This window comes from Biomphalaria glabrata, chromosome 9 (assembly GCF_947242115.1).
Source record: "Biomphalaria glabrata chromosome 9, xgBioGlab47.1, whole genome shotgun sequence".
In the NCBI taxonomy this organism is placed as follows: Eukaryota; Metazoa; Mollusca; class Gastropoda; family Planorbidae; genus Biomphalaria; species Biomphalaria glabrata.
The window spans coordinates 32,878,595-32,900,800 of record NC_074719.1 but is presented as its reverse complement, the minus strand read 5'-3'; the positions used below and the strand labels follow the sequence as shown (position 1 = coordinate 32,900,800).

The window sequence follows — 22,206 nt, the reverse complement described above, 5'->3', positions numbered from 1 at the left end:
TAAAAGAAATAGTTGCGCAAAATTTCAGCTTGATTTGAGATTGATTGGGGGAGAAATAACGTGTAAAAACTTTTCTACTAGACAGACAGTGAGTTGATAATACGCTTTGTAAAAAAAGAAAAACGAGCAGCTTTTTTTTCAAATCTTGTGATACTCTTCAGACAAAACTACACCAGACATCATTTTAAGGTTGATCCTTGTTTCAATTCAGTGATAGAATCTACATCAGTTTAAAGTTCATTTATTTTGTTACCAAGAAGAACTAATTTAAAAAATCTTCTTTACAAAGCTTATATCAACTCACTTTGGTAAAAAGTGAAAACACTGATATAGGTCATCTCAACATGTTTATTGATTTGAATATTTTAATAACAAAAAGCTCAAGTTTACAGCTAAAACTTAGCCTAAAGTTCTATCATCCATCCCCCCCTCCCCACCTCCGCATCTCATTCTGTCTCTCTCTCTCTCTCTGAGAATTAGATGCAGCGATATAAGGAAATGGCGTCCTAAAATTGTTCAAATGATCAAATAAAAGTCAACAGAAAAGATGGAACGTCATCAAAGTATTTCAAGAAGCTTGTCTCCCTTCTCTGTGGTTTGAAGACTAGAAGAAGGTTGTTACATTCGCCAGGCAAGACATTTGATTGATGAAACAAAGGTCACGTGTCAGGTACAGGAGCTGTGTAGATCTCTTTAAATAGAGCATAGTATACTCTTACATGTGTACACCAGGCTTTTATTTTATACCTTTCTCTTTCTTTCTCTCTCTCTCTCTCTCTCTCTCTCTCTGTTTCTCTTTCTCTTTTTATAGCTCCATTTCTCACTCTTTCGATCTTTTTCTTCCTTTCCATTTCTCTCTTTATTTCTATCTTTCTCTCTGTCTCAGCAGATAGGCCTTGATAAATAGATAGATAGATAGATAGATAGATAGATAGAAACACAGACAGACAGACAACAGACTTTATTGATTATAAATGTTTAACATCAAGACAAGTAAGTTATTGTAGGCCTATATATAAGTAGCCTATGTAGAGATATATAAGTAGCCTATGTAGAGATATATAAGTCGCCTATGTAGAGATATATAAGTAGCCTATGTAGAGATATATAAGTAGCCTATGTAGAGATATATAAGTAGCCTATGTAGAGATATATAAGTAGCCTATGTAGAGATATATAAGTAGCCTATGTAGAGATATATAAGTAGCCTATGTAGAGATATATAAGTAGCCTATGTAGAGATATATAAGTAGCCTATGTAGAGATATATAAGTCGCTTTCTACGTTTATCTTTATCAAATGGACGAATAAAGTAAAAAGAAAAGTTCCCCTTTCAAACCTTGCAGTCTATAGAGCAGATGATGTAAAGGTCCTCTGTTTCACGGCAGGGCGAGCCTTAGGCATAAGCAAACTAGTATAATTTCATCTCTACAACCGAATAAGCGATATCAGAATTTCAGTTACTTATTGATTTAGGACGTTTAGTAGAAGTCGCTTCCTCAAGGATTTTCTTTTTCGGAACTTTATTGACCTGTAATTCCTCAAAAAACTCTTCTACTGCCTCGTTCTGGTAAGTTGATGTATGAGCGTAGGCTTGTATGATGGTGATGTCGAAGAATGATGCCTTTAATCGACTGGAAAAGTGTTGACTTGATATAAAGTAACAGTTCACACCACAGTGGATGTAGTTCCCGTGTACAAGAAACCCTACTCCTTGTTCGTGAACATCTTGTAGTCTTACTGTAGTCCAGTTCATGGCACTCATCTATTGTTCTTTTGCCTATGTTTTTCCAGCACATTTCAGAGAGTCCTATGATGTTAAACTGAGTCTGTTCAGTTCATGTGTGAGCTCTTCAACTTTTCCTTCGTCTCTTTAGTGATCTCACAGTCCATGTTCCAATGGGGATTTTATTTCTGGTATTTATTTTATTTTTCCATGGACCAGTAGTGTAATTTTCCAATTAGGTGGTTCGCCTTGGTCCTGAACATGTGGCCGTTGTTGTCCATCCTGGGACTCTTCCTCCCTGGCCGGTGACCTTAGTCTAGAAGGCCTTTTGCCCAGTAGTGCCATGTTATCACCACCCCCTCACATGGTTTAGTCCGTCCGCTGAACAGTTTTCCAGGGCATGGCGCTCAGAGTCACGTGTGAGAGATTTAGGTGTTGGAATGGGACCATGGCGTCATGTAGTATTTATTTTATGTAGCCTAAATAGTGTTTATTTTATGTAGCCTAAATAATGTTTATTTTATGTAGCCTAAATAGTGTTTATTTTATGTAGCCTAAATAGTGTTGATTTTTCTAATAGTTGAGTGGATTCAGAAAGTCCTAATAGGAAGAGAACAAACTGTAATAATACATGGCTCCAAATGAACACCAATAATATTAATCTCAAACATCTTATCTTCTTATCTTATAAGTTACAGACTTTAATTCAAAAAAGAAGATGATTATGTCCTACGCGTCATGCATTTACTCATACATATTAACCAATGAACTAAACTCCGTCAAGTCACGCCTTATTGCATGGCACAGTCTTTGGCCCACTACTGTTTCTAATTTACATAAATGGCCTACCAAAATTGCATTAGTTCAGGCTCAAAATTCAGATTATTTGCAGAGGACTGCATAATATATAGAACAATAAGAGCAACACAAAATACTGCAATAAAACAAAAATTGAAGACATACAGAAATGGGAATCAAATTGGAGCATGTCTTTCCAACCGAAAAAATGCCTGTTATTAAGATTTTAAAAATCTAAAACAAATACAAACTATTTATTTTCTTCTTGGTAAATCAATTATAGAGACTTAAAAATCAAAATATATAGGTGTAATAATAAATGAATAGATATCGCAACATGTATATCCATATTGATGGAATTATTTAAAAATCAAGCAAAGCTTTAGGTTTTATTAAAATATTTTTTTTACAAATCAAACAAGAACATAAAACTAAAATGCTATTTAACTTAAGTTAGGCCAATATTAGAATATGCATCCTCTGAGATCCCTCAACTCAAGAAAATACAAAGAAACTAGAAGAAATACAAAAAAGAGCAGTTAGATTTATAACAAATGAATATTCAAATTTGATTAGAGTAACACCATTAGTAAAAACACTAGAGAAACTCCAGGACAGAAGAATAAAAAGTAAAGTAGCTATAATCAGGGGCGCCGCAAGGGTTGTGGCCGCCTGCGTGCGAAATTTTAAAATGCTGCCCCCTTCCCCTGTATTGAAAGCGCCCTGCGATTTAAAACCATTTTTGTAGAGTGTAGACCATTCGTTGTTTTTTTCATATTCGCACAAATGTCGTATCCCTCGTGTCCTCTTAGAGGTTTTATTTCCTATTTTTAACTTTGCATTTTTGTTTATTATGAAGTCATAAAGTCTTTCTCCAGTTGTATCAGTAATTGGGTGAAATCCCCGAAAATGTTTATGTATTTCAACATGAGGTGTGTAAGAAACAAAAACATTAATAATAATAGTGTTTCCTATATGATTTTAAAGTTTTGTAAAAAGTTCTTTCTGGAGATAAAATTGAAGATGCGGCAGATTCCCACTCAAGCCCTCAAGGGGTTTTATTTCGGGACGGGACCCCGGCGCATTTAGGGTGTTTTGAGCTTTAAAAATTCTTCCTCCTCGCGTGTACAACGCCTTTTTTCTTGTAGCAAGAATGTCAGAAAGGCCAATATACATGTGTTTTCTTTCAGAAAGCACTATTCATCCTAGTAAAAAAAAGTAGAGGGCCTTATTAGGTCTACTAATAAAGAGGTAGAACTCTGCAATGGAAATAGAACAAGAAAATCCGAAAGAATCAAATTAACGGAGATGTTTTTAAATGTTTTCTTCAAAAAGTTTTGACCCATCTTGTTGCATACGCCTATCGCCAAAAAGGTCTACACTTGACGAGGTCCTTATAGAAGATGAAACGACGTCTCTAATTTAAGATATTTTAATTTAATTTTTTAAACATTTGTATGTTATTTTAATAATATTTAGACATGGAATAATGACAACAATGAAAATAAAACTTCGTTTTTGCGGCCCTCCACCTTCCCGTTGTTAGTAGTTGGTTTTTAGCTTCTAACAGCTAGTAGGCTACAACTGAACCAATGTAGGAGTTCTATTTTGTTCATAAATACATTTTAAATAAGTTGAACAAACGCCTCTCGTGAACTATAAAACTGTTATTACAATATACACAGATTTAACTTGCTTAATCCACAGCCATTTAAAATATAGGTGAAAAAGTTTTAAAACAAGACTTTTTTATTACTAGATCTACTTACAGGGCGATCTTTTCGTGACTAAACAATAATAGTTCTAAGTAGTAAGTAGATACTTATAAGAAAAACCATGTGTTGACTGATCTGCATCTGTGATTGTTATTCAAAACAAATAGGCCTACTACAAATAACAGTGAAAATTCAAGTCCAGAAATGAGTATGCAGCGTTAGATTTGTATGAGTTTTCAGTAGATTTTAATAGTTTCAGGAGATTTCCAGGAGCTCCTGGAGCTCCTGGAAAATCTGGAGGCCACGAGAAACCTGTTATAATTTATAATGATTTACAATAATAATTTACACCAAGAATTAGCGCAAGGCCTATGAAAGTGCGGGGCCCACTGCAGCCGCATTGGTTGCAGTGGCCTAAGACCGACCCTGGTATAGGCCAACCCAACCTGTATATCTGCTTTATTTATGTTTATGCAAGTAATATCATTTTTAACAGGCACACTCACAACATTACGTCATTGCTTGTCACCTGGTGTTTGTGTGTTTTAAGGTTACAACTTAAACAACCTCGTAATTAACTAGGAGAATGTGACATGCAGCAAGCATAGTGTAGCATTAGTGGACACATCATTTATGTATGGAGAAAGAGGGGTAGGGTGAGCAACACAGCTGTGTTCGATCTTACAACAGATCGGTAAGTAAAAGAATATAGTTTCCGTGGATAGTGATTTTAATTTAAACTAAACAGGTCTATAATTTTAACATATCTCAACAAAATGCATCACCTTGTATTGGGTTGTGAAATGTTTGGGTTGTGAAATGTGTTTAGAAATTAGTCATTTTAAAAGTAAATCATGGTCAAAACATAGATATATTACCTGTAAACTATAAAGTTGACTCTTTCTTTTTTTCCCACAAGTTGATTCCCCTTACTAGAGGTCTAAGTTAATCATTTTGAACATAATCTTGACAGGTTGTAGTTACAGTTTCAAGCAAGAAGGAGCCCTTTGGATTTATGGTGTTTTAAAACGAAATCAGTTTCATTTCAGGCTCTCTAGTCATAATTATATGTAAACAAAATATTTTTTGGCTGTTGTTAAGAATTAAGTTATATTAAAAGTTATTGAGAGACTTTGATCAGTTTCAATGTTTCAGTAGAAAGATGATTTGTTTGTACACAGCTCATTGTGGATGGATGCATTTTGTTATAGTTCTTACAGTATTTGAGAATGGTACGTATATTTTTTTAAATAACAAATATTTGTTCTTAAAAATATATATTAAGATCAGTGAAAGAACTTGTGTAGTGTTTAGAACTTGTGTAGTGTTTAGAACCTGTGTAGTAAAACAACGTGTGTATTGTGTAGAACTCGTGTTGTGTAAAGCTTGTGTAGTGTATATATAATTTTTGTGGTGTGTACAACGTAATAGGTAGTGTAAAACTTATATAATGTGTAGTGAAATGTGGAGCTTTTTTAGTGTATAGAACTTGTGTTTTGTGTAGAAAAGGTGTAGTGTAGAACTTGTGTAGTGTGTAGAAATGGTGTAGTGTAGAAATGGTGTAGTGTAGAACTTGTGTAGTGTGTAGAGCCTATGTTGTGCTGTTCACAGAATGACGAAACTAATATATTTGTAGATCATTATGAATGTTCTCCCTAAGTCTGTATACTCAACGTTAAGCCTACACGAGACAACAAATCCTAATGTAACCCTAATATTGTTGACACTAAGTTTTGTATTTCTTCTACCAGTTCAGACTCAGCCCGAACCCCAATGTGTGATGAAAGAACAGCTAGACAGCAACCTGCCTGATGCTAGCTGGACAATCGGCACGGCAATGCCCGAACAAGTAAAATACTAGAAAATACAATAAACATGTAACCCAGCCGGACCAAGTAAAACAAAGGACGTTTGGGCCACGAGGCCTTCATCAGCTACAAAACAAACAAGCACAGATTGATACCCATTAATATAAGTTTTGGTTTTTTTTTTGTTTATTTTTAAAGTCTTTTTTATGTACTTTGCTTGTTTTGCTGTCTTTGGTGAAACTAATACCTATTCTTAATTGCACAACGTTTAGTGAGTCCTGTTTTTACAAAGCTTATATCTACTCAATATCTACTCACTCTGTTCTGTTTTTTTTCTCCCATTTCCCATTCTCGGATCAAGGTAAAACTCTGCAAATTTATTCATTGAACCTGACAAGACATGAATCAATAAAAAAATAAACAACTAGTTAATTAATTTTTGGTGATTTATTATTTGATTTAATTACGAAATAAGAGGAATAAAAGCTATTTAATGAGATATATATATATATATATGGATCTATTCCCCGTAATACGTTTTGACACTTTTTTTTGCATTCTTTTTTCTATTACTTGTTCTAATGACTATATTTGACCATATTTTTAGGACTGCCTAAAGGAATGCCTGTCCACTGCCCAATGTGAAGCTACGACCCATGTTGGTGTGTGTAAATTTAGCAGCTATAGCTCCGGGGTTTTCCAATCTGATGGAGATAAAATTTTTCTCAAAAAATGCGAAATTATAATAAGCGGTAAGTCAGTTCTAATTTAGTAGATCCTACGGCTGCAGGATGATTCCCTGGTCGTTTAGTATGAGCTCTTGACTGTCGTCTTGATAGTCCCGGGTTCAAACTACATGACAAATCCAAAAGGTAGACAGCGATCTAGTTTTTTGGGGGGTTTTTTTGTTAACATGTTGTTAAAAAGAATGGAGCTGTAACTAAAGTGTACCTCAAAATGTACTGGATGAATTAAAATGTGATTATGATATTTTTATTTTTTAAGATACCTCTGTGACATCAGTGATAAGCACCACATCAATAACTACATCAGCAGCTTCTACAACATCTCCTGGAGTTACATTTTCAACCACTACATCAGCATCTGTGACTACAGAAACAGCTAACGTTTCTATATCTTCAGGAGCTACAATATCAACCACTTCCACACCAATGGTACCATCAACCACTTCCATACCAATGGTGACATCAACCACTTCCACATCAATGATGACATCAACCACTTCCATACAAATGGTGACATCATCAACCACTTCCAAACCAATGGTGACATCAATTAATTCAACGTCATCTGGGATTACGACGCCAAACCAAATGTTGACGACTACAATGATGCCTTCTATGGTTACAACTCAGAAGACCACAGCATCAACCATCTCCACAACCCAAGTGACTACGCTGAAGAACACCACGACAACAGCGACGGCATCCACACTAACCACAACCCAAATAAGTAAGACATTCTACCTTCTTTAGTGACCTTACTCCGTCATGAGTCATTTTGTACCTGTCATTTGTTTCCTGTCATTTGTTTCTTGTCATTTGTTACCTCTCCTCTCTTGTGTTTTTATTGTTTATGCTGTATTCTTTTGTAAGCTGCCACTAGTAGGCCTGTGTATTTTGTTTCATTATAGAAACATGAAAACACTTGGTAGATTATAGAAACATGAAGACACTTGGTAGATTATAGAAACATGAAGGCACATGGTAGATTATAGAAACATGAAGACACTTGGTAGATTATAGAAACATGAAGACACTTGGTAGATTATAGAAACATGAAGACGCTTGGTAGATTATAGAAACATGAAGCCACATGGTAGATTATAGAAACATGAAGACGCTTGGTAGATTATAGAAACATGAAGACACATGGTAGATTATAGAAACATGAAGACACTTGGTAGATTATAGAAACATGAAGGCACATGGTAGATTATAGAAACATGAAGCCACATGGTAGATTATAGAAACATGAAGACACATGGTAGATTATAGAAACATGAAGACACTTGGTAGATTATAGAAACATGAAGACACATGGTAGATTATAGAAACACGAAGACACTTGGTAGATTATAGAAACATGAAGACACATGGTAGATTATAGAAACATGAAGACGCTGGTAGATTATAGAAACATGAAGCCACGTGGTAGATTATAGAAACATGAAGACACTTGGTAGATTATAGAAACATGAAGCCACATGGTAGATTATAGAAACATGAAGGCACATGGTAGATTATAGAAACATGAAGCCACATGGTAGATTATAGAAACATGAAGGCACATGGTAGATTATAGAAACATGAAGACACTTGGTAGATTATAGAAACATGAAGCCACATGGTAGATTATAGAAATATGAAGGCACTTGGTAGATTATAGAAACATGAAGACACATGGTAGATTATAGAAACATGAAGACACTTGGTAGATTATAGAAACATGAAGCCACATGGTAGATTATAGAAACATGAAGCCACATGGTAGATTATAGAAACATGAAGACACATGGTAGATTATAGAAACATGAAGACACTTGGTAGATTATAGAAACATGAAGACACATGGTAGATTATAGAAACATGAAGACACATGGTAGATTATAGAAACATGAAGACACATGGTAGATTATAGAAACATGAAGACACTTGATAGATTATAGAAACATGAAGACACTTGGTAGATTATAGAAACATGAAGCCACATGGTAGATTATAGAAACATGAAGACACATGGTAGATTATAGAAACATGAAGACACATGGTAGATTATAGAAACATGAAGACACTTGGTAGATTATAGAAACATGAAAACACATGGTAGATTATAGAAACATGAAGACACTTGGTAGATTATAGAAACATGAAGACACATGGTAGATTATAGAAACATGTAGACACTTGGTAGATTATAGAAACATGAAGCCATTCAATTGATTTGGTTCTCCTTCTATTTTGCTTTTCGTCGTTTTCGTTATCCCAAGTCTTCATTCTGGTCACAAGTTGTTTTTTCTATGTATAAAATTTTTTTTTAACTTGTATCGTGCTGTGGTCACACCAGGTTCTGGTTGTAGCATACATTTTAAATGAACAGACTATCTTTGAGTCAAATGAAAAGTCCACAGATATGAATTTTTTTTGGTCGGAGGGGTTAAAGCTCAAGCTAAAACGGACCTAATTTGAATTCTTTAAGTTAGTTTTCAAAAGGCATCATCCATTGAAAGAGTTCGTTAAAATAGGATACTGAATTTCATCCTTTTTGCTCTACATATAAATCTGAACATTATTTTTGCCGACTGCTTGTGTTCACATGTTTAACCCAACTATTGGAGATTTTCATAGTAGAGTTCACAGTAGCAAGGCCGGCCTTGGGCCGATTGCTCCAATTGGGACCAGCGCCTGGCAGTGGTCCCTCAATTTACACTGTCATGGTTTTTGTCAAAGGCTTTTAAAGATGTAGGACTTAAAGGGTTAACATATTTAGTGTAGACTAGTTGTACGATTGACGTAACTTTAACTACCCCACAGGCACCTATTGCGTTTGAGTTGCTTCCTGTGCAAGTTGTATAACAAATGCTGCTATCTAATTAATAGTAATAGTTGTTATTCTAAAAAAAAACAAATTAAAAGAGGAACCTCGCAATCATCCATTAAATTGGGCCTCGCAATTCGTATGGCCGGCCCTGCGCGATAATCTGCGCTTTGTTTACATTTTGATTTTTTTAATTCTACAGTGCTTAAAAAAAAGTGCACCAATTTATTCAATGGCTTTGACAAAAAACTAAACAGTGTCAAGTAGGCTAAAATAAACTCCAGTTGCCAACTTAAATATTAAAAATAAGCATCAAACGAAAAAGCTTAGTAAAATTGATTCTGTTGTGTTAAAATGCTTAAAAATTATCATTACAAAATACATAGCTTATCAACGCCTCCATTATTCTGTACACCGGTTACACCAAAACGCATGCTACTTATGGATTTGTCAACGAGTACGAAAATCAACCTTTTCTGTAAACCGGATACGCCAATAAATGTGCCTTATATATACGAAAACCTACAATATTTTTTAGTTTTGAATTTACGTTGAAGTTTATGATAGACTGTGTAGTTTTAAATATGAATAAGAATTCGGTGTCCAGAGGAAGCAGCATAGTCTCGTTACAACTAATAGGTGGTGACCAAACCTATTTCAAACACCTGGTGAAAAGGCCAAAGTTTTTACAATTGTGGAAGAGTAGCTAGAAACTGATTCATGGCTGGATCATTAGGCTTTTAATTATTATGAAGATGGATTGTGACTGGAAGATCTCATTACATAGAGAGATCGCCAAGAAGTCCTACATTAATATTAAATCCACGCTTGTTCCTTTTTTTGTTTTCTTCCAGAGTTTAAAGTAAACGACGCCCGTGATTATTTGCGTTGTGAAAAACTTCAGTTTTTTTTTTGTTGGTTTTTTTTTTATTTATTTTTTTTTTTGGCGACTTAAACAGCGATTTGTTTATAAAATCATTTTGTCGACGTCAACTATTTGTTGGAGAGGTAAGTTACCTCATGACTTTTACATCATCTACCCTATAGACCACAAGGTCTGAAAGAGAAACTTTATTACTCTTTTTTACTACCTTGTGACGATGTCTCAGTCAGTGGTGATCAAGAGGTAAGTTACAAAATGTTTTGTACAGAATTCTACTGCAGTGGAGCTGATGAATTTCATTTTATTGCATTCTATGTTTTTGTTGTTCATGTTTGTTGGATGAGTTTCGGACGTTCCCAAAGAAGATGTTGAAGCCCAATCCTCCTGCAGGAAGACAGGGAATGGGGGCGGGAAAAGTTCGAACTAGGGAGAAAACGGATGAATATCATCATGTGTGTTTCGCATATATTAAATAGAATTTATCTGAGGGGTTTTATGATTTACTTCAGAATTGAAGATTATTACATCCTAGCCCAAATCTTAGGATTCGAGCCCCACAACCATTCACGGTTCGCAATATGCGTTAATGAAATAGTAATAATTATTATAATTATTTTTTTTTTTTTGGGGGGGAGGGAGGGGATTGTATACTATTTAAACTGTGCCGAAACAGTCGCACCAAAACGTTGTGCACTGAAGCCCCTCTAATATTTACTACACAATACTACACTTAACACTTTTACCGGTGGCAACCCCCCCCGGGACGAAAAAATTCGTTCGCGCCCCCCTCCCCCAGAACAGCTGGAGACATGGGGAAGCCCTGAATGTTCCTACAATGAAGTATGGAAGGGTTTTAAGAATGGGAAAAGAAAGAAAAAAATCATATTTTTATGAAACTATTATCAGTTGTTGTTTTTTTCATAAATATTTACAAAATGTTTAGAATATAAATGAATTTTTCTTACATCTACTCCTTTGAGTTTTAATATACGGTACAAGTTGTATTTCGTAGATAATTTTTAATGTTTTGTATCTACTAAAAGGATATTTCTGAAGATAATAATGCCGAGGCAACTGGTTCCTACTCAATCCAGTTAGACTGTTAGAGGGTCTGTAGAGAGCGCTGCAAGCTCCATCAATGGGGTTGGGAACGGAGCCCTGGTCAAGGCATTTTCTTCTGTGCTTCAAAAATTATTTTTTTTTGTTGGTATCTACAATGCCCATTTTCTCCTCCTAAGTGCTAAGCAGAGCTATTGTAAAAAGAAAAAAAAAGTTAATTATAAAGGAATAAGACTGGCCGATTTTGAAGTTGTTTTTTCTCAGTCAGACTGCACTATTCAAAGAAATATTTTTTTTAATAGTCGCAGATCCGATTAAAGACTTAATTCGAGGTACCTATATAGCGCAAGTACGTCTGTAATGCGCGTGATCATCTTAGTATAATCTTCGTCAACTGTTGAGCGAATGTATTAAGCTCTAATATTTTATTTCATTAGTTATTGTTATGCAAAGTTATGAAGTTATCTTCGTCAAGATTTTAACTTGGATTGATATTGATAGCTACAACTGAAATACTTATTTTTCGTCACCCCTTGTCAGGAGCTCGCCTCCGACCCCCCCCCCTTTTTTTTTTTGAGTGGACGACGTTTGGGGTGGGTGGGGGGGGGGGGGCACGGTTTCAGAAACGCTGGCTTAAATTAGATCTAATGAAAGTTTAAAAAATAAATAAACATGGCTTAGACCTAATTATATTTAATATTGTTACCTAAAAAAAAAATTCCATCAAAATTTAAAAGAAACTATCGTTCTCACTTTGCGTCATCGTAAACTGTTTTAATGTATTTCTTTAGTTTAAATAATACTTGCTTTTTTTTTTCTACTTATATATATTCTTTAAGGTTTTATTTCAAAAGTTGAGAAAGTATTGAGAAAAGATCCGTCAGATTTGAAAAGCTTATTCTATTCTTCTGATTCATTCCAGGGAAACAAGTACAAGTTGAAGATCGCCCTTGCTCAACACGGAGCACACAAATTATTTAAAACGTGTACACGTGTTTGTCTCTACCTGTTGAACCTGTCTATGCTCAATCTGTACACTGCCGAGTAATACAAGAAATCTGGAAATGTAGAAATAAACAAGAAAAACATAAAATTCCTTTTTAAAAAAATCCAAAGCTTATAGGAGTCTAGATCTAGAATACAAAGTCAATTGTATGTTAGTTTGGATCTGTTATGTAACCTAATTAAATTTGTAATAAATCTAGATCAACAACAATAAATCTGTGCTATTGGAAATATTTTTACCAATTGTTTTGGGCTTTGTTGGTCTAATGCGTTTCGTTTCTTTGATTGAAAACTAGAATCATATTGGGCCGGAAAAGCTTTTTCCTTATATATCTTTTGCATTTTTCAGTTCTCTTTAAACTGACATTATTATGCTTTATATTTAAGTGTGCCTGATAGAAAAAAAAATTCTGCACAAAAGTACGGGTAGTTGGGATAAAACCCGATATAAAAATAAAAGACCTGAAACTAGCGCGTGAAACTACACATTTACAATACCTTATTTGATGAGTCTTTTACCCAAGATCTGTGTATATTTTTTAGGACTAGCTTAATTCAAGTACCCGGCATTTTCCGATACACAATTTCACATTCAAAAATAATTGTAAAAATAAAAATTATGATTTTAAAACTTTTAAAAGGTGTTTTTAAAAAGGTGTTACTGTAATCAATTGTGACTATTCGTTTTTTATGAATCCCACTGTTTATTTTGTTGTCTGTTTTAATTTCTTAACGTTTTCTTGAGTTAAGAGGTCGTGTTTTCTCCTGATGTTTATACCTGATTATAGGTATAAAAAAAATCGCATGTGAATATATGAATGAACTTGTTTTAGATGAAGTCCATTGCTTTGAAAAATTGATCTCACGCATGCCATGGGCCTTGTCATAATAGTCATAGATCTATCAAATCTAGTTAGGCCTATAATCTGCATGTATATAATCATAAATATTCATTTTGAATATATAATCAGTATCGATCTACCTCTAGAATATATATCTAGGATATAAATATAGTAGAAACAGAATCTAATTTAATCAGAATTTAGGCCTACTGGAAGAGTCTTAGACAGTCATGATTTTAGACTAGATTTAAGTCTAGTATACTATATAAACCTATATATACGCTGCCTTCGTGGACCTCACCAAGGCTTTTGACACGCGTTAGTTGAGGATTTTGGCCAGGCTCGGATGCCCAACTACGCTCCTATCTATTCTCAAGCAGTTTCATGTGGGACAAAAATAGACATAATGGTGACATATATATGTCAATAATTTCCCAATACAAAATGGCATGAAGCAAGCTGCGTACTTGCTCCTACTCTATTCGCTATCTTCTTTGGCGTAATGCTGGGTCAAATGAGGCAGCGATTGCAAGAAGGCATCGACATCACGTTTTGTTTGGACGGCTTTCTTCAAAAGAAATGGTCATAACAGAACTTCTCTATGCCTATGATTGCACCCTGCTAGCCCACAATGAACATAAGGTTATTTTTATGACTAAATTACGATGATGCTAGATTGTAATGATACCAGATTTTTCTAAGACAGTCGCAGACGGCAAAGATAATCTTAATCGACCATAGGCGGACAATGGTTATGCTTGCCTTGCTTTGGGGGAAATATGTAAGTCACAGCTGGGGCTGCGTATCGTTGGGAAATATTGCATTCGAAATCCTCGTGAATCTTCGGACTCGATGACAAGCCTTATTATTATTATTACATTGGCGTTGAAAAGTAGATCTATAAGTAGAAGTATATTCAATATTGTATAGACTATAGACGGTAGATCTACTGAGTCTGATCTATTCTAGACTAGCTATAGAATGAGTCTAGATCTAGATACAGGCTCTATATAAAATAATCTAGATAGTAGAATTAGGCCTATCCTAATTAATAGAATTTAATAGTCAGGTAGAGCTAGATCTAGACTAGTGACAATCTAGTCTTAAGATAGAATCTAGATTTCTAAACTAGATTCGATCTGAAATGTAGATCTAGATATAGAGTCTACTTAATGACAATGTCAGTGATTCCGAAGATTAATGATGAGTGCAATGTTTACTATGTATTTTAATGTTTTACGAATCACATGTGCCCATGTGGTGATAGGCCTATATGACTACGCCTACATTATACGCAGAACCGTGAATAACATGAACTGTAGCCTATACATATACGCAGAACCTATTGCGACTTGACGGCTTTTGTAAGTTTATCTACTGTGCTGTACGAGATGCCAAAAAATATGTAGATTCTAAAGTTCTAGAACAATAGATCTATTCCACTTAATTTATTAACATAAATCTACGAATGTCATTTATAATAAGTAGCTCTAGACCTACTATTTTACCAATGCATTCATACAGAATTTAATATATAGATTTAATTATACTAATAAAGAGTTGTAATTTAAATTAGCTCTAGACGCTGAGTTGCATACAAGTAGGGCCTACGCATCTTGCTTATTTTGTACGCAAATGGACTCGAAAATACGCGAGTACGGTTTATCATCTGAAAATACGCAATTCCCCCTCTAAAGCAGAAAAAAAAAATTAATAATAAAAAACCAAAACAAAAAAAAAAAAGTAGTTCTTGCTAATAATATATAGAGTAGTTTATGCTATTCGGACACCTATAGGCCCAAATTTGAAAGTTTGACTTTGATAGCGCATTATTTTACAATGGTTTGACATAGAAAAGAAAATGACGTATCAAAATATTCTATAGTCATAAAAGAATAAGGATGACTACTTATATTTCTTCCCCAAACCTATATTTGTTATTATATTTAAGGTCAAAGAGGCCGTGTGTTTTCATTTAATTCGGACACATTTGACCCACATTATTTGATTCCGGACACCATAATTTATTTCGGACAGTCTCTATATTTAGGCATCAATAAACTCAGATTTTAATTCTATATTAACATTAACTAAATTTTAAGATCCCCAGGCATAGCCCCTCACATGAAATCATTACGATGTTTTCAAACTATGCATAAATACGAACACAAAAAGTAAAAATATGAACACAATTATTCTACCAAAATTAGGTCACTGGAATAGTGATTTCTGCACCGACTTTTAGACTTATTTTATGTTTGTTCATTTTATGTGTGTTGAATGTTTGGGGTTTGCATGATTAGATGTGTGTTGAATGTTTGTGTTTTTTTTTTGTTTATTAATTTAATAAATTTCTAATACAGATGATCTTTTGTAGTATAGTAGGCCCCTACAGGTTACGATAGCCATTCTTGCTAACTGAATCCTCTATATTCTCTCTATATAAATCTAGATCTATCTAGTAGGTCTAGATCTAAGCATTTAACTTCATTCAATGTACCAAGCTCACTCCAAACATTTACCCATTTATTCTCTATTTAAAAAAACAACAACAAACGAAGAAATATAATATAAGATCATTTTTATTGATGTCCAAAACTGGCTGTCCGAAATAAATTTTGGTAAGAAAATCGTAATTTAATTCGGACACAGTATTATTTTTTTTTTTTGGTATAGAATTAGAAAACTTGGCTTATGAATCAAATAAATTAGCTCAAAAAACAGAATAAATATTGCCGGGCTCATTAGTATAGACTTAGCCAATCAAAAAATATAGTCTTAACCCTAGAAAGAGGTAAAGTCATCCGGGTAACATAGGAAAAAACAACAACCTGACTAACAAATTTGAAATTCGTTTTTCTTACATAAAAAGACAGCTAAATGGAAGGAAATTGGGTTAGAATCATTGGAAAATGGACAAGCACATTATACAGCGTGCTAGTTTTATAATACATATTAAAATAATTATTTAATGACCACAAAAAACAGCGAATGTCCGAATTCATGTAATGTCCGAAATAAATAAACTACTATATATATAGATCAGTGCCAGGTCAATGCCTGGAAATGGACAATTCCTATTAGATCTACCACGAGATAGTGTCGCTTTTTTTTTTTTCGAGCGCGCTGACGCGCGAAGATTTAAATATTTAAGATTTAAATATTTACTAGGTCTAAGTCTAGATCTTACTAATCTCAATAAAGTTGAGTTCCTTTTAATGTGTCAGAGTCTTCAAACTAATTGGGAATTAATTGATTGATTAGTTCTAATTCCTCTAGATCTAGAATGGATGTAGAACAAGGCACTTATAATAGAATGTACGTAAATCTATATCTAGATCTAATTGTGTAATCTAAATATAGATCTAGATTTTGCTAGATTTAGATATAGATCTAGATCTAGCCCTAAATCTAATTCTAGTCTACATTCTAGCTCTAGATATGACCAGGTGTGTAATAGACTTAGATTTAGACTACTGGCTAGATGTAGCAATCAATGTAGGCTGTAGGTTTAGATTTCACTCTAGTAGAAAAGGTACCTCAAAAACCCAAGGCTCTAGATATCTGTAACAAGATCTAGATCTAAAATTAAATCTACCCAAAAGAAACAATTTCGTATCAATTATGGAATCTAAAATATGCACATTAAAAAACAATCAACTGTTAATGAAGCTGCTTACAAATCTAAATCTATTCTAGATTTGGATTTGACTTCATTTTGTCGGAGAACATGTCCCGCAAACTAGCTCATGCGTCGCTCTCTCACAATCTTACTAAGGGGTCGACTCCAAGTTCGGCATAGGATTTCCTTGATTTAGACCCGATCTCTATAACTGACTCCTAAAATCTGTCTTAGCCATCTTTCTTGAGCCACATTTAGTGTTTTTCAATTTCGGCAGATGACTATTCCCTGCAGTTTATTAATGGCGCCCTGCCACTGGTAAAAATGTGTAAACTCTCTTGAATACGCTCTTGGAATTAAGTGACCGTAGTTTCCTTTAGATTTTATATCGAAAAGAGAAGTTTTATCGTCAAAATCATCTGTTGGGGGTTTTCCGCCTCAAAATGCTCTGTAGGGGGATCTTAAACTCAAAACCATGATATGTATATATATATATATATATATATATATATATATATATATATATATATATATATATATATATATATATATATATATTTATATATATATATAACAACTGGGGCAGCGCTATAAGGTTCCGTAATGGGGCTCGGGGCGAAGTCCCGACGACAAAAGCGTTTTCTTGCTTTTTTCACTGCAGAAACGTATTTTCCTGTCATCTACAGCTCTTTATTCATCAGTGGGGTTCGGGATGAAGCCCCAACGCCAAAAGCGTTTTCTTGCATTCTAAACTACATAAACGCATTCTCTTGACATCTACAGCTCTTTATTCATCAAAGGAGTTCGGGGCGAAGCCCCGACGCCAAAAGCCTTTTTATTTTTGCATTTTTCAATGCAGAAACGCATTTTCCTGACATCTACAGCTCATTATTCATCAATGGAGTTCGGGGCGAAGCCTCGACGCCAAAAGCGTTTTCTTGCAGTCTTCACTGCAGAAATGCATTCTCCTGACAACTACAGCTCATTATTCATCAGTGGTGTTCGAGGCCCCGACGCCAAAAAGCGTTTTCTTGCATACTTTACAGAAGAAACGCATTCTCCTGACCTACAGCTCATTATTCATACTATTAAAAAAGGACCTCTTGAATAATGTACTTGAAAAATATTCTAATATGAATTTATAGGCCCTTAATACATTGCAAATAAAACCGATTTGTTCCTTGAAACGATAAGATACCCCACATATTTAGATTAAGACTTTGAGGATCGCCGCCAAAAAAAAAATTATTCGATAAATAATATTCAATAAAATTAAAGTATAAATTGTTAGTTATAGTCCCAAATTTATTTAACTAGAAAAATATCAGATTGAGTAAAGGTTGGGAAAAAGCGACTATGACAAAACTATTTGGGTTTAGAACTCATCTCAATCATGACTCTTATACTGAAAAATTTCGTTTGAATTCTAACTTTTCCAATGCAAAGTCTTTCTTAAAATAATTATAAATTCATGTCTGGAAATTGGAGGGGCGGTAGAGTGAAAACGATTAGTCCTCGCTCCTTTAATAATTTCTGCTAAAGATTGCATTTGGCATTAAAGAATAGGGGTGGGGCGTCTCGATATAAGAATTTAATTTATAGTAGGCCTATATATAATTTATAGGCCTATTAGTGACAGATTTTTTAACTTTTGTAATTTCTTAACTATGATACAAAAAGAAAAGGTATTGGTTTGTCCGATGGGGGAAATGCGATTGCATGTATCGCCCCTCCCACCTGGTACAACCCTTTTTCATTTAAATTTACTAATGATAAAATTTGAGATTAGAGTGTGGTGAGACATAATATACAAATGGGTTCACATATCAATACGTAGTTTATATTATATAGAAATTCAACTAATTTTGTTCACAAACTATGATTCTCCATAAAAATAGGACCGCCCCCCCCACTCAGAGGGCAAGAGTGGGGAGGGCAGTACATGCAATCGCCCTCCCCCCCCCCCCCCCAACCCCACCGATTCGGCCAAGATACCAGAAGGGGAGCGACATAATATAAAATTTATATATTAATTCCACTAATTTTGTTCACAAACTATGATTTCTCCATAAAAGTAGGAACGCCGCCCTCAACCCCACCCCCCACCCAATCGGAAAACAGGGAACGACATAATGTAAAGATCGGTTAAAATATCAATTACAAGTTGTAATCATATATATATTTAATTGATTCTGTTAGCAAGCTGTGATTTCTACAAATAAATTTTACCGCCCCCCCCCCCCCACATGAAAGTGTATTGGGGGGGGGGGGGGCGGGATTGAGACCATCGCCCTCTCCCGACACAACCAAATCGGCCATCATACTAGATGATATGGGGGGGGGGGCGAAATAATCCAAAAAGTAGGTTATAATATAAATAGTTAGTGGTCGAGAGGCTAAGTGCGCTTGCACTTGGCTTGTCTTGGCTACCTAGAAGGGTGCTCGAGGTTCGATACCCTACTCGGGCAGAGTTGCGTTTACAGAGCGCCTACAGGCAGCACGGAAAACCATTCCTAGATACCCCCTCCCCCCCACTGGTCCACAAATGAAATTGGACCAAAGCGCTCTGAGCATGCTATAAGCATGAAAGTAGCGCTATATAAATGCTATAATAATATTATTATTAACATAAGTAATAAATTCGTATACAAATTGTGTGAATTCTATACTGAAATTCGTCCGCCAGCGCCCCCCGCCTGGATTCGCCAGTGGATAAAGGGAATCAAACTGATGTTCCATAACTTGCAGAATGTATCTTCAGTGGTAGCTACTGTTATAGTCACTAGCGACTAGCTAGGTTCCATTACTTATGAAGGCCTAAGTTCAAAGAGTGAAATAAGGGGCAATTAAGGCAGACTAATAGGATAGCTTTTTTTTTTTTTTATATTAGAAATAAGTTCAATGACTAATTAGGAATATCTGCCTGAAAAAAAAAATATTTAAAATGTTTGTCATTAGTGATTGTAGAGAATGCCAAAGCTTTCATAGCTTACTCTGCAAAAAGGTCTGGAATAATAAAATCTGAGTGATATAAAATATTTCCAGTGGCTGGATACCTGTTAAAGAAATTGCTTATAAACAAAATTACACAAGAGCAGTGGCGTCACTATGGTCGGTGTCACCCGGTGCGGTAAGCTCGGGGTGTCACATCCCCCCCCCCGGCTGGAAAAAATAATCTTCCCCTCAAAAACAAACAACTATCTTTATTTTGAACTATAAAACTGTAAGCTAATTAATAAGTTGTTTATATTGGAACAATTGTTTTCGATTCTATTATAAATGTCGTTGTTTTTCACATTTTATCAAATGTTATCGTATAAATTACAAATGTACTATCATAGAATTGAGAAACTTTGAGTTTAACATATTTTTTACTGAAGATTATTTAAGAGCTCCTTACGGGAAAGGTCTTAAATTAGATGCTTCCAAAAAGTCAAATCAAGCACTGAACAGTTTTACGTCCTGCGAAACTTCATAAAAAAAAAAAAAGCCTAGAATACCAACAAAGGACAAAAATTCAGTTTTGTAGATTTAAAAAAAAAGTTTGATAGCGTCCATCGGAATCACTCTGGAAAATAGAAAGAGAGAAGGGCATCTTGCAACAGTTTGTCCAGATTCAGCGACATGTCTAAAGCAAATCAAGCAGTTGTCTCACAACAGACGGTGGACTTCTTCAACATCGATACGGATATGAGATTAGCGTGTAGCTTATCCCCATTTCTCTTTCTTGTAGCCATCGACGATGTTATTAAACAGGCTGCATTTTGGGTTCCCGTGGCGTAAACCAAACCGAGTTTGATTTTGACATATCTAATAGGCCTATCAACTCATTCTGTCTATTATTAGATGTTGTCTGAGAGCTTGGTGTTTTCTACCTTGGCGAGAGATGTCCATCTGTCAAACCACATGGTCATGTTGGACATGTATATTTGAGGATCGTCATCTTGTTTTGGTCTTTCGACATAAAACTTCTTTCTGTAATTGTCTGGAGTTGCTCCATACTGGCGTAATAATGCTTCTTTGATTTCTTTGTATTTATTGCATTCATTTAAACAGATGCCCTTTAACATCATTTGAAGATCTGAAAGAGAACTTAACTTGGCAGTTTATGCTTGCAGCACATACAAAAAATTTTAAATTCCTGTTATGTTTTTTCATTTGTTTTTGTTTCCTATATATTTTTTTGAAAATTAGTTTGTAAATACATTTGTGTGAAATCTTGCATTATAGAACAGATTGTTTGAAGTAGTAATATAAAGACATCCAACTTCACAATGAAGAGCTTTTATAAGAATAAATAGGTAATACAGTAAGTATTGGCTTGGTGACCAGTTTCATCCAGGAGAAATCAAATGTTTTGTGATTTTTTAATAAATAATAATCTAGCCACATTCTTATATGCTTGTGAGTCTTGGAATCCTAACAATGAAACTAAGATGCTGCAGAAGATCCTAGGTGTCTGTCACAACGTGCGTTGTGGTGCCGGGGATTTCACTTGAATTAAAATAGTTGAATAAATGACGATCTAGGATTCACAATAAAAGATTCTTTGTTAAAACACAACTCTGGAACTTTATTTAAATATAAAACGTAAGTACAGCTTATGTACAAGTTACAGATCAACAAGCACAAATAACATTACAAAGGCTTTAAATCAGAGCTCTTAGAAAACGCGACTGTCTACTAGGAAATTCTTTCATCGACTGGCGTTCTTTTTACTCTCGTCAATTCTCTGGTGCTAAAATGTCTTTATTTATTTTCAAATCAACCAATAGATTTGCAACATCATAATTACGTCTCGGGTAAAACCTGAGGCGCTGTCAAGGATCTAGATTTGTGGGGTAATTCCTGAGGCTCAGTCAAGGGTTTATATTTCTATTTACACATAAGCTTTTAAATGTGAAATATACAAATAAATCTATAATAGCATCTGTGACAGTGTCTTACAAAGACTGCATCCCCAATGAGGAGATAAAACAGAATGAATACACCAATCAATTTGAACCTCATGATGATGTCGAAAAATGCAAACTTTAACTCTATGGCCAAATCACAAGGTCTTCAGTGCTTGCAAAGACCTTCCTTCATGGAACAGTAACAGGAACAAGAAGAATAAGCAGAAAGAGAAAGCTATGGGAAGACAAAGAATGTACAGGAACAAATTCTATCCAAGGTGAATGGCTGAAGAAC

At 34.8% G+C, this 22,206-nt stretch overlaps 1 protein-coding gene across 7 annotated transcripts; it reads left to right on the top strand.

Annotated features, from left to right (window-relative positions):
• Positions 1 to 515: 515 nt before the first annotated feature.
• On the top strand, positions 516 to 12,808 carry LOC106053329 (integumentary mucin C.1-like). 7 transcript variants are annotated; one of them, XM_056041323.1, is made up of 7 exons: positions 516 to 670; positions 4,736 to 4,933; positions 5,398 to 5,471; positions 5,991 to 6,088; positions 6,655 to 6,799; positions 7,053 to 7,520; positions 12,470 to 12,808. In XM_056041323.1, exons 3-7 carry the CDS (start codon positions 5,402 to 5,404, stop codon positions 12,526 to 12,528), a joined length of 840 nt encoding a protein of 279 aa, XP_055897298.1. In that variant the 5' UTR covers positions 516 to 670; positions 4,736 to 4,933; positions 5,398 to 5,401; the 3' UTR covers positions 12,529 to 12,808. The 7 variants fall into 7 exon arrangements, with proteins under 7 accessions (XP_055897298.1, XP_013064323.2, XP_055897301.1 ...); XM_013208869.2 differs by having other exon boundaries at positions 517 to 670; positions 4,790 to 4,933; XM_056041326.1 differs by lacking the exon at positions 516 to 670 and adding an exon at positions 717 to 993 and having other exon boundaries at positions 5,421 to 5,471.
• Positions 12,809 to 22,206: the final 9,398 nt, after the last annotated feature.